This window comes from Rhinichthys klamathensis, unplaced genomic scaffold (assembly GCF_029890125.1).
Source record: "Rhinichthys klamathensis goyatoka isolate OS25496 unplaced genomic scaffold, OSU_Roscu_1.1 h1tg000530l_1, whole genome shotgun sequence".
NCBI lineage: Eukaryota > Metazoa > Chordata > Actinopteri > Cypriniformes > Leuciscidae > Rhinichthys > Rhinichthys klamathensis.
Genome location: NW_026607006.1, coordinates 1,234,102 through 1,249,702, shown reverse-complemented (window position 1 = coordinate 1,249,702; position 15,601 = coordinate 1,234,102). Strand labels below are relative to the sequence as shown.

The following is a 15,601-nucleotide window of genomic DNA, read 5'->3' as shown; positions in this document are numbered from 1 at the left end:
CAGTGAAAATTACCTTACACAGCTGTGTAGTGTCTTGACTTGGGTTTTGTTGAGATGAAGACCATGTTACCCACTCTGCCTGGTTTCACACCCTATCAAGTAAACAAACAAATAAACAAAACTTAAGGACAGAAGTTGGTTAGCCACCATAACATACCATCACAAACTAACCACACTAATACACCAGACAGGCTTCACAAGTTTCTCCAATCCCCTCTTAATGCGATTGGCAGAGCTACCATAGCTAACTGTAATCTATGTGGTAATGATGCGCTTGTTTTGTCTTCATTGTGCTTTTTAAACAAGGTGGGTAGAGTTTATATCCAATTTCAAAAATAAATGAAACATCAACAATTTGTGATTAGCCTAAGTGCTTACCAGTGCTTCGTGGTTTATGCCATCGCCGCTCAGTTTCTGTGCAGCTGAGAACAGGCGGTCAGTTGCAACGTAGAGTACTTCATAGTCTGATACAGTAGTGCAACACTGTGGTTGCAGAGAGCGGTTCCAGCCACACAGGAGCACTCAGCCCTGCACTCAAATCTTTCTCATGGGCTTTTGGAAGTTACTGTTAAGACAACCCATTTCTTGAAAAACCCATTTTCTTGAAAAAAACAACAGAATTGACTCAAGATACTTATCTACATGATAAAGAAGGTCTTGACTGTGCCAAAAATATCAATAGCTCATTTTCGACCAAAACAAAGTTACGGTCTTTTGCCTTTGCACGGCAGTACCATAGTACAATATATCTTGACTAGTGCTGCCGTGATAAGTCGACTTAGTCGACCATGCAAATTAGTCGACGGCAATTTTTTTAGTCGACGTGTCGTTTTACTATTGACCGCTATTTATTTTTGGTCTCCCGTCACAAACGGCTCACTGGAATTCACCTCCACACACCAGTCTGTGCGCCGTGCGCGCCCTGCTGGTTTATCTGCTATCATTTTCCTTCACGTTCCCGCCCGCCTTCACTGCTTTGATATGAAAAATTGCGGAGGCAGGTGACGGAGCTTTCACAGTGGGCTCGTTTGCTGCGGTCCGAGTCCGAGCGCGAGCGCGATTGTTCCCGGCGCCCCCCGCAGCGTTGGTCTGGTTTCACACTCAATTCTATCGAACCCTGTTGAGTTTGCGTGCATCTTATGCCATCGCAAACGTGCACGGCGCATGATAGAAAACAGAACGCGGGTCAATATATTGTGTTTTTCAAACTGACTCTTTTGAGGAGACAGTGGATTTCCAAATGTGTTGCCCTGATTGCACGCGCAATGTGCAAATACACTGCAGACTCAACTCTCGCGTATCCAAGGTAAATCATCAACACTATCATCCCTTACATGTGTTTTATTTAACTAAATGCATCATAATCAGCTAAAACGCATGGGCAGGTTACTTAACTTCCTGAACAAGCGCTCCCGAGTCCGTGTTGCTTTCACATTCACGCGAACCGCGGCACGGGCCCGCCATGCACGCAAGTGTAAACGCGAGCTACATAACTGCGTGCCTGCCTGCTTTCAGCGCGACTCATATTGGGCTAGTCCAGACTCTTTCAATTCAATTCCAATTTATTTGTATAGCGCTTTTCACAGAAAATGCATTGCATCTACTTTACTATTCAGAGTGATCCCAGATAGCAATTACGTTTGGCCCGGATCCGTTTTAAGCCCCTTGCCTCCGTTTCTATCTTATGGCACGTCCACACGAAGCCGGTGCGTTCCCTATCCGATATTTTGTTTTCCTCGTTCTAAAAAAAAATTCCGTAAACACGGCGTCGTCTCAAGAAATATCTGCGTACACACGAAACCACTGAAACCGACTGAAAACGGTGTAGTATATATGCCAGACCAGTATGGGGCGCTGTAATTCTGCCACAGAGATACACTATACACGGAGAAGAAGACTATGAGCATGCGCATAACCTTGCGCGCTGAATACGAACCAAGAAGAAGAAGACGAAGATGGCGAACGCAACAACTTCAAGAGCAAGAGTGGAGTCTTTCGTATGGACTGACGATGAAGTCGAACTACTACTTAGAGTCACACTCGACTACAAGTCCACTAAGCTGCAAGAAAACGTAGACTGGGAGTCGTGTCACTCCAAATATTGTGATATAACGGACGCGTTTCAGGCACAGTATCCGAGGGAGCTAACCGAGAAGGATTTCCCTCACGATGCTAGCATGGTCTCAAAAGCCCAAGTCACCGCAAAGATGAAAAATATACGCAGCAAATACAGGCATGCGGTGGACACAGGGCGTCGAAGTGGTCAAGGACGGGTAGTACTCATATTTTATGAGCTTTGCGAGGAGATCTGGGGTGGTTCGCCTGCTACACGCTCCATCGACGCCGGCATCGAGACAGGTGACCTGGAAGAGTCGTCTACATCGACAGTGGAGCTGCCTTCCGATTCTCCAAACTCCACTGAATCCCTCGACTTGTCTTCCATCTGCGGTTGTAAAGCAGCGCCGGGATTTGCTCCAGGTAAAAATTGCTCCAGGTTTATGATTTCAAGCTTAGCGAGTATGTGTGAGGCAATATGTAAAGCGCTTTGGTGGCTATGGGTCTGTTGAAAGCGCTGTATAAATGCAGTCCATTTACATATGATATAGTATTGTTTGATGTGGGCATACACTGAAAAAAAAAAGATTCATTTAATTTGCTAAATTTTTTTTATTGTTTTGATTACTCAACTTGAGGGTGAGTAAATGACACAATTTTCAACTTTGAGGTGAACTATTCCTTTAATTTTTTCCAATTTAATGCATTTGTTTAAATGTAGCTAAAATCAATTGTGTGGAACCACTTACCATAACATTTAGTAAATTCAATTAAATTTTTTTTTTTTCAGTGTAGTTAGGATGGATGCATGTTCTTTGTGTAGGTGTGTTGGTTTAGTGGATTATTCACATAGCTTTCTGAACTTATTTTGCGTTGTAATAATGCAAATTTTCTCTGCTATATTTAAGGCAAAGTTGAACAGCCATAGAGGAGACAGGCTAAAGAGGAGCCCGATCCGGCAGAGGAGGACCTTAAAATAAAGAGGAGGATGTTGGAGTTGATGGAGGACTCTTCTAGACGCAACTCCGACAACATGCTGCAGATAAATACAAACATTGCTAACATTACCAGCACCATTCAGGAGGGTTTTTCCTTCATGAGGGAATTGTTATTCCAACGGCAATTTACACCCCCCCACAGCAGCAGTGGTCAATTCCAAGGGCACCCACCATCATTCATGAACACAACACCACACCCTACTACACCAGCCTTCCTGCACACACCTCGGCCCGATGAACCAGCAAACCAACCTCGACAGTACCGCCCTAAATTCTACACACAAACACCACATGTCACCCCACATCAGCAAACATCATTTTCATACAGACATGCACTGCTGCAAGACGACACAGAGTGACTGCCCTGTTGCACTATATAATTCTTGATTTTATATTGTTTGCACTGCACTTCAGTTCTGTGCACGGTTGGACTTTATACAGTTTGACCTGTTTTGTGTAATTATTTTACCTGTTGTAGTTGACATGTTGTATATAGTTATTGTGTTTTGTGCACTGTTGCACTTTATACCTGTAAAATATTACCTGTTTTTTAAAATGGTTCTTTGACCTAAATATTTATTTTCCAATAAAAAAAAAGTTCTGGAATTTTTGCAGTCATTTATTTTATCTAGACATATTCAACACAACACTTTCAAAATAATCATCAGTACATTTTCCAAAGGTAAATGGTGTAAATACTTTAAAAAAAAACTGAACAAAATAGAAAAAAAAACTTGATGGCCAGCATTTTTAAGGGTCAAGGTACTTTGTGAGTACTCTCCTCACTCTCTTTCCTTCTCCTTCATTACAGTCTGTGAGGTAGTTGTTGCACTGTGTAGGAGGCTGTAAGTCTTTATCACCTTGCATCGTTCCCAACACAGTGTGTTCAGCCACAGTCTCCTTACAGTTTTCACAAAAATTGTGGAGAACAAAGCAGGCATAAATGACAAAGGGCAGGTCCTTCAAGTTGATGTCCATAGGCCTTTTCAGTGCAGCAAATCTGGCTTTGAGACGACCAAAAGCACACTCAATGACCATCCGTGCCCTACACAAACTTAGCCCAAAGTACTGTTCTTGAGGTGTGGAGCCACCGTTTGCATATTCCTTCATCAAGTAAGGCAGCAGAGGGTAGGCTGGGTCACCAAGAAGATAAATTGGTATGTCCTCCTCGTTGTCCACAATCTGTTTTTTCAGAGGAGGGATCTGGCCAGTCTTAAAGTACAGGTTAAGCTTTGAATTAGCAAAAACCCGTGCATCGTGTACACTCCCGGGCCACTTTATCACAACAGCCATAAATCTGTACTTATAATCACAGACCGCCTGTACATTGAGAGAATGTTTGCCTTTCCTGTTGATGTAGTCCATTGAGTTGGTAGACGGCTGCTTGATTTCTATGTGTGTGCCGTCGACCGCTCCCAAACACTGTGGCATGCCATGAGCACGATGGAAACGCAAAACCAGATCCTCGGCCTCGGACTCCATAAAAGGCAACTTAATGTACTTTGGACCCAGGTGGACAGCGATCGCTTTGCAAGTTTGCCTGACAACAACAGACACAGCCTGTCGCGACACGCCGAAGGCGTTAGCAGTCTTCCTTAGCCGTCCCTCGTCGCTCAAATAATACAGAGTTAACGCAACCCTTTTGAGTGTAGTAATTGGTGCCCTCATGTTTGTTGTTTGCCCTTCAATATACGGACTGAGTTCCTCGCTCAGGGCGACGAGAGATGCTTTGGACATGCGGAAATTCTCCCTCCATTCATCTTCCACAACAACGCCATTGACAAAGTTGTCCCACCAACTGCTAGTTCTACCTGGTCTTATCCAAAATTTTCTCCTGGTTGCTCTCCTGGTTGATCTAAGAGCATGTGGCGTATGGTGTTGTCCATTATCGCTTGTTGCTCACCACAGTTGCATAGAAGCAATAGATTTTGCTGTAATAAAGCTAGTAGGCTTAGTAGCTTCTGCAGCACGAACACAATCATGTAGTCCGCCATTATTGTTGTTGCTGTTACGTGTGACGCGTCACGCACGCAGCCGACACGTGATGTGATGACATCATCGTTTCACAAAATATACGGATTGGCTGTACACACGAAACCGCAAGGGTGTCGTTTTCAGATTTATCCACTTTGGGACCCGGTTTCAAAAAATAGCGGTTTCACTCTCCCAAAACGCCGGATCCGTGTGGACGAAACGCCAATACGATAAAAAATCTATACGTATACAGCGAAACGCGTCTTCGTGTGGACGGGCCCTTAGAGACGTTTTCTGATTGTGAACCAGATCCGTGCCAGATATAAGTTTCAGCTTAAGCATTCTAACTGCCATCAGTTCAGTATTTATACCATTTTACAGATCTGGCCCAGATCACTTTTCCCATAGGTAACCGAAAGACATTAGCTGTGTCTGACTGATTTGGTCCAGATCTGCAATATGAATCTGAGCCGATACTGTTTTCACATAGGCTACACTGGTGTGGCCCGAATCTGTGATACATAACTGAGCCGACTGCATTTAAAAAAGGGCTAAAAACTGCTCTGGCCCATATCTGCAAAACGGATTTGAGCCAACACTGTTTTGACAGAGACTAGCCTACCTGATGTGGACCACATCCGAAATACTTTTCTCAAACTGTGTGAAGAACTCCGTGGAATAAACATTTTCAAAACAACATGGTTGTCTGCATATTTTTTTTCTATCTAGAGCATGAGATAAATGCATTGTCATTAATCTGAGCAATATTATTAGTGTTTAAAAACTATACAGCAACATTTTGTGATGCTATAAGGTCCGTTACAGCACAGCCGTTTGAGCTCCGTTTTAGGTCCGTTTCACGACAGCGCCAAGTGAACCAAGTTGGGTCTCGCTTGACTGTCGTCTTGCAGATACGGTCCACATCCGTACTACGGACTTCAGCCAGAAGCGCCAAAAAAAAAGAAAAAAAAAAGATATAGGCTATCATCAAGCTCAACGGTCAACGCAGATTTAACTGACCAGCTAGGCTACCACACGTAAGTTTTTATGTGTTTATTCTATGTGTTTATTATGTAAATCTATTTGTATGTGTTTATTCTAATTTACTGTCTAATTTATTACTTAAACGTGCAAGTGAATTGCTGTTTGCTTTGTAGATAGCAGTTACAGGCTGTTATTTGCGCACCACAAAGTGTTATGTTACAAATTGGAGTGTAGCACAGAATAGACCCAATTAGGATAACCGAATCAACTTTTTAATGGCATATATTTGCGCTAATGTACTGAATTTTAAAAGGTAGTTATAGTCTTCGCTTAGGATGTCCAGACGTCCCCGTTTTTGGTTGCCTACGGGAAAATACAGAAAAACTAACGTTACCTGTCCCTGTTTTTTGAAGATAAAACTTGTATGTATTTTAATCAGATTGACAGTCAAACTAAAAATATCCCCGTTTTTTCCAAAATTTTGGGATTATATCGCCGGTTTTGGTCTCGGACATCTGGTCACGGCCTTATCTTAGCTTTAGCTGCTATGCCGTTAAAGCGCTGAGAATTGCAGGCACACATTCATGAAAATGACACCATTGTGAGCTTAATTTTACACCTTGACCGACCATTTAAACACTCGCTTGAATTTTATGCTGCCAGCTAGCCATCATCTAACAGTGTCAATCATTGATGCCACAACCTGCAGCTTTCTTATCTTTTTTATTTTTGAGCACCACTTTTTGGCTTGCTGAACATTGCAGTTGCTTGGCTGTTAACAACTAGCAGTTAAGTTAGATGAGACTAGGGTTGCCGAATCGTTCAGTATTTGACACATAAAAGGCTTGTTCCGTATTGAACTGATACGGAACGCACTTTGTTCCGTATTTTTGAGGATCAATTCAGTAGTCTACAAATCCATGACAGACGCATAGCTTCTAATATATATGTCAGACAGACTATGATGAATGAACGAAAACCCGCTGCTGTAATGGCAAATTCGGGGACTTGGCGCCCCCTTGGCGGGCTCTGACGTGTAATGACGTAGAGTTGGCTCATTGGTCGCACGTCAGAGGCGCCCGTGCCATTGGATGTGCAGTTGCCGCAACGCAGCCTATGAGCGAGCCAGACTCTCAATGTGCAAATGCGTTTTACAGGCTTCAGTAAATCGAGTAAAATGTGTTTCCGAAGACATTTGTAGGCTATGATAAGAAAAACTACTAAAATTAAAAATATATATTTTTGCACTGGAAATAACATTCTAGAAGTCTAATTCTATTGAATAAGTTCGCACAAGGCTACAGAAAACTGTTGTGTTTATTTTTCTTCAAAGGCAGTCTAAGCCGATGAGTTTTGAATGTTATATGTTGTATTTGTTTAAGTTAAAAAATAAAACGTATTATAAACTAAACAAATACATTGTTCATTTTTGGCAAAATGATCATGATAGCCTTTATATATCTATGTGGTTAAGTCTTGTATATTGATTACTTTGCTATTCTATAAATATATAGGCCTAATAAATTGCATTATAAAATGATATAAAATGTATGAATTTCAGGGGTTATTTTTCTAAATTTTCTGTTATTGTTGCCTGGCCTTATTGGCACACATTTCGGATTGATGATAAATTAACATATTTCCTCAACTAGGATTTCTTAGGACTTTTAGTATGTTGTTCTGCGCACCTCATAGAAATGATCTGTGCTGAAAAAAATATTTTACAATTAGTCTGTCGTAAAATGCTACTTTGCCTGGACTAAAAATAAATTAAGTAATTGTGATTAGGATTTTTTTTTTTTTTATTATTCATGGCCAAAGTATCATTACTGAAATCAAATATACATTAATTAAAGAAAAGGAAGAGAAAATATATGATAGAACTGATAGAAAGTGGCAGGGACATTAGCCTACATAATTTAGAAATACATCTGAATGTATATGCCTCCAACCTTACACTGAACAAAGACCATAACCACTATTCTTCTCATGCCTACCCCAATTACAATTTCAACCTTACAATTACAATTTTGTTATTGGTATTTTACTTTCATTTTCTTGTAAACAAAAGTGAGTCTCCTGAGTCAGCTGTAGATGGATAGATAGATAGATAGATAGATAGATAGATAGATAGATAGATAGATAGATAGATAGATAGATAGATAGATAGATAGATAGATGGATGGATAAATATAGACCAATAGAGGGATAGAGAAAATTTTTTTATACTTGTTACCAAATCTTTATTTTTGATAAACCAGACAACTTTTCCAGTCACATAATAAATAAAATTAAGTAAGACAACAACTTACAACATACTTTCCATTTCTTTTTCCAGATGCTGAAAACATGATGATGCAAACTGTTGAGACGAAGGTATAATACTCAGATTTTCATTCCATTCCAAACTCCATACTTTTTTTATTTTATTATTATTATTCAATTTACAGTTTAGATAGTTACCTAAATGTAAAAAAATGAATAGACGCAAGACACCTGTTTCCAGTTCAGCGTTGAGGAGAAGAGCCAGGGTGGACCTTAATAGAAGGTTAATTGATATCGGCCAGGAAACACCTGCAGCCACACTTCCTCCCAGAGATATTGGGTCTCCAACAGATGATGTTGCAGAACCTGAAAATGAAATCATGGAAGAAAATCTTGGATTAGATCCAATGGCAGCTGTTGTGTCTGACCCAGAGGATAGATCTTATTATCAAGAAAAAGATGATAGTGATGTAGAAGAAATATCTGACTGGGAGGAACCAGAAAAACTCAGAAATCGCCTTTCCAACTGGGCATTAACATATGGTATTTCCCATATTGCACTTTCGGCTCTCTTGGCAATATTAACGGTCCACAACTGTGACTTGCCAAAAGATGCACGAACTCTTCTTAACACAATAAGAGATTATTCTGTTAAGGAGCTCTGCGGTGGCCTTTACCACTACATTGGCATTATTGAGGCGTTAAAACATACCCTTTCCCAGTGGAAAGACAAGCTTGTCGATGGATGTTGTTTATATCTTCAAATGTCAGTGGATGGCCTGCCACTTTTTAAAAGTTCAGGTCTTCAGTTGTGGCCCATTTTAGGTCGATTGGTTGGAGTACCCATGAAAGAACCTGTAGTCATTAGGATGTACTCAGGTATAAAGAAACCTGAGTCATCAAAAATGTATCTCACAGATTTGGCAAATGAACTCTCACAATTACAGGAGGGGTTTACATTTGAGGGGAAAAGGCTCACTTTAAAAGTTAATTCGATGATCTGTGACGCACCGGCAAAATCCTTTGTGAAAGTCACAAAGGCTTTTAACGGTTACTATGGTTGTGACAAGTGTATTCAGAGTGGGGTGTACCTCAACCACCGCATGACATACCCCCTCATGAATAGCCAAACACGGTCTGATGAGGCATTTTCCAGGCAGGAGGATGAGGAACACCACCATGGTTCTCATGCCTTCACAAATGTAGATTTTGGTTTGGTGTCCCAAGTCCCACTGGACTACATGCACCTGGTGTGCTTGGGGGTGGTAAGGCGCCTTATCTTTCTGTGGATGAAAGGTCCTCTGACTGTCCGTGTACCAGGGAGAGACGTGGACAGAATATCCAGAAATCTTCTAAGCTTAAGACCCCACATACCTTCGGAATTTGCTAGAAGGCCAAGAGCACTGAACGAAGTGGATAGGTGGAAGGCGACGGAGTTCCGTCAGTTTCTCTTATACACAGGGCCGGTGGTGTTGCGCGAGGTGTTAAGATCTGATCTATATGCAAACTTCCTGCTGCTGTCGACAGCCATGGCAATGCTGGTCTCCCCTTTCTTTGCCAGAAAGTACAACGAATATCCCAACAGCCTCCTTCATGCTTTTGTGGAACATTTTGCCCGCCTGTATGGAAATGATCAGCTAGTGTACAATGTGCATGGGTTGACCCATCTTGCACAGGATGCAAAACATTTTGGCAATCTGGATGTTATATCATCCTTTCCATACGAAAATTATTTGCAAAAACTCAAGGGTTTTGTACACAAACCCTCAAATCCCCTGGCCCAAATAATCAGACGCCTGTCCGAGGGATTAAATGGTGGTGTTACAAGTGACCAGCCCATCAAATTGTGCAAAGAACATGCCCGAGGCCCTATACCAGTACCAAACTTGATCTGTCACCAGTATGACGAACTGATATCAGAGAGGTTCACCATGACCACAACATGTCGAAACAACACATTTCTGATGGGCAAAAATGTGTGTCAAATAATTAATATAATTGACTGTCACGGTGATATCATAATTGCCTACAGACAGTACGGGATGGTTGAAACATTTTTTACCTATCCTTTTAATTCGGACATTTTAAACATTGTGACCTAGGCCATGAGATAAAATTCTCCAAACTGTCATCTTTCACACAAAAATGCATGGCTGTCCCTTTCAATGAGGCAATGGTGGTTATACCGTTGTTTCATATGAAGGACTAGACTTTATTTTTGAAAATCATAGTTCAGTTCAGTTCAGTTATGTATTTTTTTAATCATCTTATTTTTTACACAATGATTTCTAAAAGACATTCTGTGGAGTAATTTTCCTCGACGAGGACATTACAGAAGTTGTGCCGAGGTCATGGGTTAAAGGTGATGAATGTTTTTGGCCAACATTCATTTCTGAGGAAAAAACCCAAAAGGCCATAAAGAGGCATGAAATGCCAGGCCCTGGCTGGAAAATCTTCAAAATAAGAACACTCTTTGAAAAAGGTAAATAAACAAGCAAACAGGGTAATTCTATGTCTTTCCATGTTAGGACAACAGTTATGCCTTACTTCATTTATCCTTAATTATCTCCATATCTGTCTTTCTTTATTTTTTTATTTTTTTTATAATAGTAGATGACTTCAGTAAGGCAAGGCAAAAGCTGAAGGACTACAACAGAAATGGAATGGCAGTCCTCCAGTCAGAGGATGAGAGCTCAATGGCAAAAAGGAGAAGAAAAGCGACACAGTATGTACATTATAGATAATTGTTGTATTACTGCAAAAGCTATGGCTGGGGATGGGTTTAGGGTACAAAAAACAAAGCCTTTGTTCATGCCTGCCCATTCAATGATGCTATTGCCTTGTCATTACAATTTGACCTCTGTCTTCACTAGTTACCCAGGATTTGAAAACGGCAGTACTGACTCTGAAACTGAGCAGACTCCAAAAAGAAGACCAGAGTCTCGGCCTCGGCCTCAACCTCTCCCTATTAGCGCTACCCTTCCTAGTCTCCCTCCAGCCCCCCTCTGTAAGTTTTGATTTGATTGCCAAATGCAACAATGTACAGTCCAGTGATTTGTACCACTGCAATATGTTGATTCACGGTTTTCCCTTTATCAAAAAGCGGACATCGCTGTGGACATGGGTCAGGAGTCTCTGGACAACACAGGACAGGAAACCTTTACAGACATAAGCTGGAATGTGAGGAGGGAGTCAGACCCCTTCAATGGTAGGAATCATGCTCTATAGCAAAATTACAATACAAATGAAAGTACAAAGGTGATGTTCTGTCCTGTTCATGTCCTTGTCTGACAATCTGCCTCTCTTGTTATCATTTTCCCTCAATGGTCATCTAGTAATCAATAGCTCAGCGCTCCAGTCAACACCACCACCACCTCAACACTTGAGTCCAGTGTTTGACATTAATATGGGCTTCCCCTATTCACATGGTGACTTTTTCATACAAATTTACAAGAACATGTGTACAATAAATATCCTGTTTATACTTATTTTTTTTCTTGTTTTCTGATTTTAACATTTACATACCTTTCCACAAGTAGCCAGCGGTGGTGGAGAGCCTGGAGGTCACCTCCTCTTCAAGCCAACCTTCAGAGTCGGCCATGAAACAGGGCCAATTCCTTGCACACGTAAGAAATAAAAATAAAAAAGTGTTAACAATGTTTACAACATATATATATATATATATATATATATATTATATATACATATATACTGTACAGGCCAAAAGTTTGGACACATCTCATTCAATGCCTTTTCTTTATTTTCGTGACTATTTACATTGTAGATTCTCACTGAAGGCATCAAAGCTATTAATGAACACATGTGGAATTATGTACACAAAAAGAGTGAAATAACTGAAAACATGTCTTATATTCTAGTTTCTTCAAAGTAGCCAATGAGAATCTACAATGTAAATAGTCATGAAAATAAAGGAAACGTATAGGTGTGTCCAAACTTTTGGCCTGTACTGTATCCAGTATACAGTATAGTGTGCAGCTGTGGGTTGATTTTATTGACCATCATTGTGTGTATTATTTCCTTAATGTATAAATAACCTGAGTCTTTTCTCCAGATTAACACTTTTTTTCAGCTTTCACAATGTTTCAGCGGCTCAGCTACATGGCCTATTGCAGGGTTCTCAAGTTTTACCAAAAGCTTGGAGTGAGATCACATGCGGTTAGGGGAGGAGCCTTAGGGGAGGAGCCCCAGTGGAGCCCCGCTCATCCCCGCCCCCCAATTTTACCCATTGTTCATGATAAACCAGCACAAATTGAAATTATAACAATTGGTAAATCTGATAAATGGCAGAGCAATTCATCACATCAAATATACTCTTTAATGTTATATTTCAAAATTACACAAATATAACAAATTGCTCCAAACAGTTTGGAAAAACAAATCTTTTTGCATTTTTCCCTGACATCTTTGAAAAATACAAATGCAATGGCAATGATTAATGTTTTGACAGGATATAAAATATTACCCAGAGCACTCTGCTTTAATACATGTAGCCTTAATGTAACTAGAAAGACTATTACAGTATAATATATAATTTAAAATAAAATGTAGAAATACATCTTCATTCCTTCCCATAGCCACTAACATTTCCCTTAGCCAAAGCTTCTGGCCTGGTTGCAAAGTAGTTGTAGAGTTTTTGACTGCATCAATAATAATGAATACGATGGGCTATATATTAAATGTTCTAGCCTAAAAATGTTAGACAAGCTTTCTTCCAACTTACCTTCTCCATCACGACCTATGACCACGACGTGTGTTTGCGCGATATTGTTGGTTACCTAGTAACGAACGTAGGCTACTGTGGCCGAGAATGTGTGTGCGTGTGTTCGCGCAATGTCGCGGTGGCCGAGAATGTTCCGTCAACTTCCGTGTGTTCGTGCATCTATGTTGCCTAGTAGTAACGAACGCAATCTGGCCGAGATACGGACGCGCTGGCGGCAGGAAACTTCACTTTGTGTGCCTGCACCTCGTATACGACGTTATATAAAACTTGCAGGACAACTTGGTTGGCATTGCCTTTTCAGCGTGAGAAATACATGTGTGGCGTGTGAGCGTGTGAACTGGTTGAATTGCGTGTGTCTCACGGCCAATGCGTGAGACTTGAGAACCCTGCTATTGCTTTTGGAAAACCTAAAGCAGCAGGTTGCCCAACTCGCCACCACCGTGAACCTGCTCATGGCCAAGGTCAATAACGGGCTCCAACCAGCAGCCTTTGAGTGGTCCGGGGAATTTTAATTCCCCCTGGAATCAGATGCAGAGCTGGACCGCTTTGAGGCCTGGCTGGCGGACCCTGCCAACGATAGGCAGAAACATGCCCTTGTAAGCATATTCCCCCAATATGCTCTCATTGTACTCAAGAAACTTGTTTCATCTTACACTAAATCTAATTAATCTAAAGTAGGCCTATTTATTGCTACAGTAGACTAAGCTCTTTATGATGATGTAACTGTAATTTAATTCATCGAAAGTAATATTTATTGCTAGACTAAGCTCTTTATGATGATGTAACTTAAATTGGCCATTGCCTCCCCCAAATCCAAGATGGCCGCACATGTGTAGCAGTGTTTGTTTGTCGAATGTTTGTCTAACGTCTAACGTTTGCTGAGCCCGACCATCTCACCTGCTAAGTTTTTGCTGGAATTGTTTGCTGCTGCTGCCTGCTTGCGCTGATCTGGCAAATCAATTAACTCTCACTGCATGCTGCTTTTGCTGTTTGGCTTGCATCTTCTTGCTGTCGCTGCTGCCCATGTCTTCCTGCCGCATGGTCTTCCACAGGCTTTCTGCATGGCCTTACTGGTAAACTATGGAATGTTTATTGTTGCTTCACCTGGCTTCGACTGGTAAGACTTCCTTTTTGCCTGCACCTGTGCTTGATCGTTGAACTACCAAACTCTCCAGCCTTCTCTCTGCCTGCACACGCAGTCATCTGCCAAGCAAATTGCTCTTCTATTTAAGCTGCAACTCTACAGTGCCGAAAATGACACTTCTTCTACTGAGCCTTGTCTTGCTCTGGGGACATGGGCATATGAATGTCTCCTATGAAACCTCTCTAGTGAAGGCGTGGGGTCCCTCATTTGTTCCCAGTATGACTTGCTCCAGGCCAGAGCTACTTGCTACTTGCTACAAACTACAGCCCCTTTGTAGTGTTCCTTCTGAATCTCTTCTCCGTTCTCTGTGCCTTGCTGTTTTGAAAAGCTTCACTGTTTTATCTGACAATGATCTTATGTTGTTTTTTAATTCATTACATACTAAAAATGCTGTGAGCCTTGGTGCAACTATGAAACAGAGATGCTTGATCATTATGTTGTTAATTATTTGTGGTGATGTGCAGCCAAATCCTGGCCCAGCTGATATTGACTCTAAAATCTGCAATACTCCGGCTGATTTTAAAAACAGGTCTGGGTTGGGTATTATTCACTTGAATATGCGAAGTATGCTTCCTAAGATCGATTCTTTACGTATTTGGGCAAAATCCACCGATGCAGATATTATAATTGTTTCAGAAACATGGCTCTCTAAATCAGTCACAGATAAAGACATTGTTATCAGTGGATACAGTGGCCCTCATTTATCATTCTTGCGTAGAAACGGGCGTATATGTTGGCGTAAGTTTATGCTTACACTCCTCTCACCGCCTGATTTATGAAGCTGTCTGTACCTTTGAAATCCAGGTGTATGGAATACCTGCCCTTGATAAATCCCGCGGCTGAAAACGATCGTCATTAGAATAACACGCCCCTATATATTCAAGTCTCCGCTTCCCACACGCCCTCATTTTACGCCATGGACACACGGAAGACGGCAAAGAAGAGAAACTTCTCTGACGTGGAGCCGAAATGACCTATCACAATGCAATATTTTACAGGACGTCTTTTGAATTAGCATTCAATTTCGAATCACGTTACATGTATTGGGGTGTACAATAGTGATGATGATGATGTGATGTGGAGTACCATTCATTCACATTAATAATTGCATGACAATTTGTAATATTCTTATTATTATTAGTATGATTTGTATTATTAATGACGCTTATTGTTATTTAGAAGAAGAATGTCATTATTATTATTTGTATTATTATTATTATTTAAAAGAAGAAGAATGTATTTTTTATTATTTTGTCAGTCTGAATTATTTTTTGGTCATGAAAGCCTTTCGTTACCGAACCCAGTCCGTGCGCACCTGCCGGGCCTAACCCTGAAACGTCAGGGTAAAGCGCACAGGCTCGCAACTGAAGGAATACATATGCTTACAAATCAAATGCTTTGGTAAAGTCACACAAATTAAACATTGAAGTCCATGTTGCA

At 41.0% G+C, this 15,601-nt stretch overlaps 2 protein-coding genes across 2 annotated transcripts; one reads left to right on the top strand and one right to left on the bottom strand.

Moving 5' to 3' along the window:
• Window positions 1-3,803: 3,803 nt before the first annotated feature.
• Window positions 3,804-4,790, bottom strand: LOC130073209 (putative nuclease HARBI1). Its single transcript, XM_056238677.1, has one exon. The coding sequence runs from the start codon at window positions 4,788-4,790 to the stop codon at window positions 3,804-3,806; it is 987 nt and encodes a 328-aa protein (XP_056094652.1).
• Window positions 4,791-10,376: 5,586 nt separating this feature from the next.
• On the top strand, window positions 10,377-12,919 carry LOC130073208 (uncharacterized). Its single transcript, XM_056238676.1, has 8 exons — window positions 10,377-10,758; window positions 10,887-11,001; window positions 11,150-11,283; window positions 11,380-11,484; window positions 11,612-11,704; window positions 11,816-11,902; window positions 12,384-12,418; window positions 12,872-12,919. The coding sequence occupies exons 1-8, from the start codon at window positions 10,707-10,709 to the stop codon at window positions 12,917-12,919; spliced, it is 669 nt and encodes a 222-aa protein (XP_056094651.1). The 5' UTR covers window positions 10,377-10,706.
• The last annotated feature ends 2,682 nt before the right edge of the window (window positions 12,920-15,601 follow it).